The following is a 9,469-nucleotide window of genomic DNA, read 5'->3' as shown; positions in this document are numbered from 1 at the left end:
GGTACATGTGCGATAAAGATCCCTCCCTGCTCAGAGGCCGTAAGCACCGAGCATATAGGCCTTCATTTTGCAACCCTTCACCGGCAATGGTAACGTCTCCATATGAGTGAAAAATTCTTGAGCGGGATATTAAACAATATACAACCAACCAACCTTCACAATTCAACGGGGGGGGGGGGGGGGGTAACATAATTTAGATCCCCTCCCAAATAAATAACAACAACATACGAAAAAATATAAAGTGTCTTCCCAAAACCACGCTCTCTGAAAATTTAAAGAAGAAAAAAAAAGAATGCCTCGAACAATTCTATAAATATCAACAGGTAATTTCCATGAAAATGATATGAAGGCATGACTCTGACAAGTACTATATACCGTCAGTCCCGGAGGTAGCCTCGAGATAACACTATTCGACTGTATGTTGATACACACTGTACCTATCCCACGTGCGATTTACTTATCTTGAAGGAAGAAGAATACTGTAGTGTCCACTCTCCGTTCCTTTCAGAAAGGCAACATGATTTCAAACGCTTTGAGGTGTTTAGCAGTTTTCTCTTTAATTAGTACTGTCAGTAAGTAGATTTATATTTACACATACTAGTATATATCAGTATTTCTATACTTAAAATATAAAAACAAAATCAATAGCCAGAGATATATGTCTCTGGTACATGTATATCTTTGGCAATTAAAACATCCGAACTTTTTACCGTCTTTCAAGGAAAACGGTATCATATAGCAATCTCTACCCAGAGTTATCGTTCCTTACACTCACTTGTAAGTGAGAGCAAGGAACGACAATTCTGGGTAGAGATTGATCATATAGTTGAAGTATTTTACAGTCTTCGGACAATACACTTCCTCTCCTTTGTGATTGGTAGAAAATTTATACTTATGAAAATTCTAATTTATTTCAATGGTTGAAATTCTGTTCGACGAATAAAACTGACATTTTAATCTTATTCATAACAACTATCAAAAACGTTTCTATAATTCAACAAATAACAGAAATGGTCTTTTTTGCACGCAAACCTAAAAATTCTTCTTGATAAAATTTTGGCAATTTTCATCTATTAATTAGTTTTTGTTTCTTGCTTTGTGAAAAATTAAACTAGCTGAAAATCTGCTTTTCATTGTTTTCTTGAAGTTGAGAAGAAACAATGCTTTCTATTTTTAGTACAAATATCATGTATACTTCAAGGTCATACTAGAACAATTATTGTACAATAGTTTCTAGTAGGTGTTTTTTTAAAAACTTTTTATGTAAGATTTACCATTTTAGAAAAGTGTGATTGTGTGGTCATTTAATAAAAATATAAATACTTAAAGCATATCATAATTTATATCAGTTTACTGTATAAGGTTGTTCCTAAAGACTAAGTGCTTTGTTAAAAAGCTATACTTGTTATATCAATGTACTTAACTCTTAATTACTGATGTATTTCGCTGTTTATACATGGCACTGTTTGATATATTCGAAGATATTTGACGTAAAATTTATATCAGAATACTTAAGGATGGATCCTTGTCATATCAGTAGTGCAGGAAAATTTAGTGCAGATCTGTAGCTCTCTGGGGGAAAATTGGGACAGACCAGAGAGCTACAGATCAACCTTCGATTTACGGCGCAGAGAAATTTATGCACAGCTGAGGCCTTATATCGCAGTATTCTTGCATCCCCGTCTACAAAATTTTGATATTAAAAATATGTGATATATTTTCCCACTACACTTATATTTATTAAAGCCCCTTGTAAATTGAAAAATGAAATCTTTTGTTGATGTATCCATGTACATGTAGGTCAAATCTACCCCGGTTTATTACTAATATTCGTTTTAAAAAATTATGTCTATGTCTATATGAACTAATGTATCCCTACAAATAATTTTAGTTAAATATTTTGGATGAGATCATTCAAATTCGGTTAAAAAAGAGAATGGTTAAAATAGATTTGAGTAGTGAATGGGATAAATTTTTCACAATACAGCGATACATGCAGTTATTTCCCCCTCAGTACAGGGGGCGCACAACACGTTGCAACTCAAGTCAGAGCATAGATAGAAAATTTACCATATGATTGTAATTATGCGCCATTTAAAGAATTTTTCTTAGAATTAAGTGTAATTAATGAAAATGATATGACTGCAATCATTTTAGACACCGAATATATTTATTTGATTTATTCGCAGACACTGTAGGGTTATGGTGTAACAAAGTATGTGAATATTAGTCATCTACTTCTTAAGTGCAAAAACAGAAGTTTTTTAATTGATTGATTCTTACTATTTGGGAATGGTTAGGGTAGAGCAGAGGTTTTTAATTGGTTGATTCTTACTATTTCGGAGTGGTTAGGGTAGAGTAGAGGTTTTTAATTGGTTGGTTCTTACTATTTGGGAGTGGTTAGGGTAGAGCAGAGGTTTTTAATTGGTTGATTCTTACTATTTGGGAGTGGTTAGGGTAGAGCAGAGGTTTTTAATTGGTTGATTCTTACTATTTGGGAGTGGTTAGGGTAGAGCAGAGGTTTTTAATTGGTTGATTCTTACTATTTGGGAGTGGTTAGGGTAGAGCAGAGGTTTTTAATTGGTTGATTCTTACTATTTGGGAGTGGTTAGGGTAGAGCAGAGGTTTTTAATTGGTTGATTCTTACTATTTGGGAGTGGTTAGGGTAGAGCGGAGGTTTTTAATTGGTTGATTCTTACTATTTGGGAGTGGTTAGGGTAGAGCGGAGAAAGAGTAAGGAAAGAGGAAGCTAGATGGGATGGTGAGGAGAGAAGGAAGCGTATGGAGAAAGGGCGAAGAGGAAAGCGAAATGGGATGGAAAAGAATAGGAAGGGAGGAGAGATAGGTAGATCCCTAATCCACCCTCCTATTATGTATAATTTGCTATGACAATTAAGGTAGCTCCACCCTCATGTGACCATCAATATTAATTCAAATTCTTTATTGGCGCAACACATCAACGATTAATGGTTATTGACCATGTGTAAAACAAATAACAATAATGATAGTAATGACATGGCATAGCAATAATGTTACATACTCATGACAATAGTAATATTTGTGTCTGTAAATGACAATTATGGTAGGTAACACACACACACACACACACACACACACACACACACACACACACACACACACACACATGGATTTTTGCATTTGCAAAAAATGATAAGTAATTCTTTGTTTAATAGAATTGATATAAAGTTTTACATCACTATCTTTGTTTATGATGAAAGAAAATCCTAACCTATGTAAAGTTACATGTACATTAATGTTTTTATCCATGGATTTGGTATTTTAGTTGTTTGTTATATTTTATTGACTAAAGATTCATCCTGAGTTTGAATGTGATCTAAGAATTTAACACAAGATTGTAAGATTACATTTCTTAATGGTAAACGATAGAGCTCTGTTCGGCTTGCATCATTAGAAACTTTGCAATGAACTCCTAGAATTTCTTTTATAAATTTCAAATGAACTTTTTCATAAGATTCAGATTCATTATAATTAGTTTTTTAAAGTCCCCAAATTCCACTTCCGTATAGTTAAATGGGAACAACCATGGCATCAAAAAGTTTTTCTAAAAGTTTGCATGGATTATTGAGGCCAATTACTCTTTTAATCTTAAAGATAGCTTTTCTTACTTTGTCAACAAGAGATGAAATAGCAATATCGAAATTTCCATTGAACTTCATAGTAATTCCAAGATGTATGCACTGTTTAACAATTTCCAAAGGTGTGCCCAAAAATGAAATTCATTTTGATAAGATTTACAATCTGATTAAAACCAGATCCTGAGATCCGCTCACTTAGATCGCTACACTAGTGTAGCGATCTAAGTGAGCGGATCACAGGATCTGGTTTTAATCAGATTGATAAGATTTACCACTTGAATTAAATACTAATGTTTTTGATTTTGAAGTATTTACATGCAATTTCCAAGATACACAGTAGTCTGATAAGGCAGCGTTGTAGGCCTGATTTACTTTCTGATAAAAGAACTATATCATCTGCATATAATGATATGTGTAATGAAGTGTCTCCGATACATACTGGATGTAAAACTTATACGGTACCAATTTTGATTTGTAAGATTGACTTAGTCCATGTAGAAATTTTGCTTTGAACGTAGTTCCTATGTACATTGAAGAAATAATGTTATAAAGACGATTAGGGATTCCTTTATTGATAAGTTTATAGAATAAGCCAATTCTCCATACAGTGTCAAAAGCCTTTTTCAAATCAATGACGGCATTTCTGTTCATAATGGTCAATTATTGTTTTAAGAGCAAATATGTTATCAGATGTACGGGGTTTCTTTTTGAAACCAATTTGGTTTGTGCTTATGAGATTATTTTGATAAATAAAATAGCATAGTCTATTGTGAATTATTCTGTTGAAAAGCTTACCTACATCTGTAATTTGCAGGATCAAGTTTATCACCTTTTTATGCAGTAATACTAATAAGCTGATATTCCAAATAAATGTAGATGGGAATTTGCCTTCCTTGAAAATTAATATTTAAAAAGCTTTACTAACCAGTATGAGTTCCATTTTTCAACATTTCAATTGAAATCAAGTCTATCGATGAGCTTTAATTATTTTTCTATTTTTATTCATCTTTTTTTTTATTGCATCAAGTATTTTTTCCTGAAATGCTATCATTTAGGGTTTGATTCTTTACATTCAAATCCATTTTATTTTTTTAGACTTTCAAATTCCTCAATTATCTTGTTTTGCGTTTCATTTGTAGACTTATTGCCTTGATGTAGTTTTTTAAAGAAATTTGTGAATATAGCACTGCAGTTTAATTCCAAAGATGTAAATGTATATGTACCTCCTGAATAAACAGAAGTATAACTCAGCATTAGAAAATCGGACATTTTCATTAAACAGCATGATAAAAATATACATAAAAACTAGCTAAAATGACAAAATTTGAATTTTTAAAGTTTCAAAAAAGTGTTAGTTGTGGATATTGTATAACATAAATACTGCATATGAGTTGTTGTCCTTGGCAGATTCTCGAACTTTTCAATTTTTTATGCCTTTTGACAGCCATGGATCACATGGCTCCATGTAGCGCTGATGAAGAAGGTTATTCCACTTCATCGGGTTACCCCGTCGCAGGAATGTGCAGACCCTGTAGAGGTACTGTAAAAGAGTTGTAACACACGCGAGTTTACGGAGAGGGGGGTGGGTTAAATTAATTGATTTATAGCTAATTCTCTAATTAATTTGATAAGATTACAACTCCAAATGAACATGGAACAAATGTTACTTTAAAGGGCAAAGTCTCACCCACTGGGAAAACTGGAGTGGTTGTGTTGGAAGCAGCTCACAGTCCAGGTTAAAGACTCATATCAGTGCGTGTGGAAGGAAAACCGTATTGACTTCGGAAACGAGGCCGTGCCCAGGTAACCAATTTGTTCTCAGTCATGAAACATATGAGTTGGCCAACGATCATGTAATTTTTCATATTGTTCTTGAAGTCAGAGCGCACGGCTGTCCAATGCGAGTGTTCACAGCAGCGAAGAGCGTGTCCAGTTCTTGTCTGTGTTATCATACATACACAGAGAGCTTTGGAAACTTCGAGAACGTGTTACTTCCTATGTTTGTCCTAAAATTCAAATTAATCTCTAAAGTTTCTTTTAGTAAATGGCACTTGGAGTCAGTGGGGAGCCTTCAACGCCTGCGACAAGACCTGTGGGGGTGGGCTTAGATTACGAGTACGACAATGTAATAATCCACCGCCATCGCATGGAGGAATACCATGCATAGGAGATTCTGTGGAGTTTGTGCAATGTAACACACAACCTTGCCTAGGTGAGCTTTTATTTCATAACAATTCTGATAATATTACATGTACAAGTAGTTTATAAATAATGGGGTTTTTCCCTGAGATCAAAATGCACATGATGATATTTAAAAAATCGTTTAGGGCTAAAACCCAAATGGAAAGTATGATATGGAAACAGTTAAACAAAATTGAAATATTAGATAAAGAAAACTTTGTTGAGATCGATGTACTTTATATTACAAATTAAAATCAATCTTTTTGTTAGAATTGAATTATGACACCCGAACATTTCAAAACTGGATATGTCTTTTAGAATTTAACTGCAGAAGTTCTTAGGATTATAACAGTATGTGTGATTACAGTAGTATATGTGATTACGGCAGTATGTGTGATTTAGCAGTGCTTGTGATTATAGCAGTACGTGTATTTGTACCAGCGTTTGTGATTAACAACAGTACCACAGTACGTGTGATTACAACAGTACGTGTGATTGTAGCATTGTGTGTGTGATTGTAGAAGTACATGTGATTGTAGCAGTGTGTGTGATTGTAGCAGTATGTGTGATTACAGCAGTGTGTGTGTGATTACAACAGTACGTGTGATTGTAGCATTGTGTGTGTGATTGTAGAAGTACATGTGATTGTAGCAGTGTGTGATTGTAGCAGTATGTGTGATTACAGCAGTATGTGTGATTACAACAGTACGTGTGATTACAGCAGTACGTGTGATTGTAGCAGTATGTGTGATTGTAGCAGTATGTGTGATTGTAGCAGTATGTGTGATTACAGCAGTATGTGTGATTGTAGGAGTATGTGTGATTGTAGCAGTATGTGTGATTGTAGCAGTATGTGTGATTACAGCAGTATGTGTGATTACTACAGTATGTGTGATTGTAGGAGTATGTGTGATTACAACAGTATGTGTGATTACAACAGTATGTGTGATTGTAGGAGTATGTGTGATTACAGCAGTATGTGTGATTACTACAGTATGTGTGATTGTAGGAGTATGTGTGATTACAACAGTATGTGTGATTACAACAGTATGTGTGATTGTAGGAGTATGTGTGATTACGGCAGTATGTGTGATTGTAGCAGTATGTGTGATTACAGCAGTATGTGTGATTACAGCAGTACGTGTGATTACAGCAGTACGTGTGATTGTAGAAGTATGTGTGATTGTAGCAGTATGTGTGATTGTAGCAGTATGTATGATTACAGCAGTGTGTGTGATTGTAGGAGTATGTGTGATTGTAGCAGTATGTGTGATTACAGCAGTACGTGTAATTGTAGCAGTATGTGTGATTACAACAGTATGTGTGATTGTAGCAGTATGTGTGATTGTAGGAGTATGTGTGATTACAGCAGTACGTGTAATTGTAGCAGTATGTGTGATTACAACAGTATGTGTGATTACAGCAGTACGTGTGATTACAGCAGTATGTGTGATTACAGCAGTATGTGTGATTGTTGCAGTATGTGTGATTGTAGCAGTATGTGTGAATGTAGCAGTATGTGTGACTGTAGCAGTATGTGTGAATGTAACAGTATGTGTGATTGTAGCAGTATGTGTGATTGTAGCAGTATGTGTGATTGTAGGAGTACGTGTGATTACAGCAGTACGTGTGATTGTAGCAGTATGTGTGAATGTAGCAGTATATGTGATTGTAGCAGTATGTGTGATTACAACAGTATGTGTGATTACAGCAGTACGTGTGATTGTAGGAGTATGTGTGATTACGGCAGTATGTGTGATTGTAGCAGTATGTGTGATTACAGCAGTATGTGTTATTACAGCAGTGTGTGTGATTACAACAGTATGTGTGATTATAGCAGTATGTGTGATTGTAGCAGTACATGTGATTGTAGGAGTATGTGTGATTACAGCAGTATGTGTGATTCTAGCAGTATGTGTGATTACAACAGTATGTGTGATTCTAGCAGTATGTGTGATTACAGCAGTACGTGTAATTGTTGCAGTATGTGTGATTACAGCAGTATGTGTGATTGTAGGAGTATGTGTGATTACGGCAGTATATGTGATTACAGCAGTGCGTGTGATTGTAGTAGTATGTGTGATTACAGCAGTATGTGTGATTACAGTAGTATGTTTGATTGTAGCAGTATGTGTGATTACAACAGTATGTGTGATTACAGCAGTATGTGTTATTACAGCAGTATGTATGATTACAGCAGTACGTGTGACTGTAGCAGTACGCGTTATTACAGCTGTATGTGTGACTACAGCACTGGTAGAAAACTTATATCTACGCTTGATTTCTTTGATAGCTTTTGTAACGATTACTAATCCTCCTCAAAAGCCAACAGTGGATGTCGTTTTTAGAAACACACAGAGGGGCACTCGTCAAAGGTAATGCCTATTTATTGTTTTCAATATTAGTGTTGGGATGGACAGGGCAAAATAGAGGGAAAAGAAATGGTGGAGGGGAGACAGAAAGGAGATAAGAGAAAATGAAAGAGGATTAAGGGGGGGTGTGTAGGGAGAAAGGGCGAAAGAGGTAGGAAATATGAAATTAAAGGGAGGGCAGAAAATAGGGGAGAAAGGAGGGGATTGACCCCATATCCACCAGTATGTGGTCAAAGTCATAAAGATTATTCAGAATGTAAAAATATTCCTTGAATAGCAATGTTTTATATGAAACCTTGATCTTTTTAAAAGTATGTTATTGATATTAATGCATGTCATGCGCGGATCCAGATTTTTTCTTTGGGGTACCCTCACCCCCACCCCGATCCGTTTTTTGCATATAAATGGTATTCCACATCATTTGCTGTGCATGTTCCAAACAAATGCTGATTCCAAAATAATTAATTACTATGTTTCATTTACCTAGATTGCATCGGATTCAACGCTACATTCAAAAGCAGAGGGATAAGCTGGTAGAATAATCAAAATACCGTGCATCGTAATGTTAGAAAAATGTATGCTGTTAGTGAATTTGAATTGACAATAAAATATGATACTATACTAGTATATCTGTGTGTTTTATCCATTGATTAATAATTAATATTTACTTCTTTGTCATTTGTTTACTGATATTAGAGTCATATTGTGCGACACGAAAATGTAGCCAAAAACAAAAGACTACTATAAGCTGTTGTATCACGGTCTTGTTGTTAGCAGCTGTTCATTAGATATTGACAAACAAAAAAGGTAAGGCTTCTTGTGATATAACTTCCCATATCAGGAAGTTACATGTATGGTCCCTTGTTACAAATCAGTATAGAGATCGCATTTCATCTCGTGATACAGGGATAGCAATAACTTCTAAATATTTACGGCTCCAATCAACCAATCCAAAATGATTTTGTTTTCCTGAACATGTATATTGAAAGTATTTTTACTTCATGAAAATATACAGTTAAACGTTCATTTCAGACATCTATATTGAATGTCACGTTTTCTAATTTCATGTTTGTGTTTTGTTTAAATGACGATGTAATCTATTTGTAAAATAGACCGCACCAGCCAGTTGGTGGGCTTTAATATCCATTTCTCCAGTAATATCATTATAAGTAAATTTCTGTCTGCCTCACTGTGTCTGAACAAGGCACGCGTTACTTTAAGCTACTTCTGTCCGTCTCAGTGTATGAACATGGAACGTGCCACTTTAAGAAAGCATCTTGGTATCTCGGTGGTTGAATA

At 34.9% G+C, this 9,469-nt stretch overlaps 1 protein-coding gene across 1 annotated transcript; it reads left to right on the top strand.

Annotated features, from left to right (window-relative positions):
- Positions 1 to 376: 376 nt before the first annotated feature.
- LOC125652313 (coadhesin-like) lies at positions 377 to 8,797 on the top strand. Its single transcript, XM_056164848.1, has 6 exons — positions 377 to 572; positions 5,062 to 5,154; positions 5,292 to 5,420; positions 5,659 to 5,829; positions 8,092 to 8,173; positions 8,658 to 8,797. Exons 1-6 carry the CDS (start codon positions 518 to 520, stop codon positions 8,710 to 8,712), a joined length of 585 nt encoding a protein of 194 aa, XP_056020823.1. The 5' UTR covers positions 377 to 517; the 3' UTR covers positions 8,713 to 8,797.
- Positions 8,798 to 9,469: the final 672 nt, after the last annotated feature.

Source organism: Ostrea edulis, chromosome 5 (genome assembly GCF_947568905.1).
Source record: "Ostrea edulis chromosome 5, xbOstEdul1.1, whole genome shotgun sequence".
Classification (NCBI taxonomy): Eukaryota; Metazoa; Mollusca; class Bivalvia; order Ostreida; family Ostreidae; genus Ostrea; species Ostrea edulis.
This window is presented reverse-complemented; position numbering and strand designations above follow the sequence as displayed.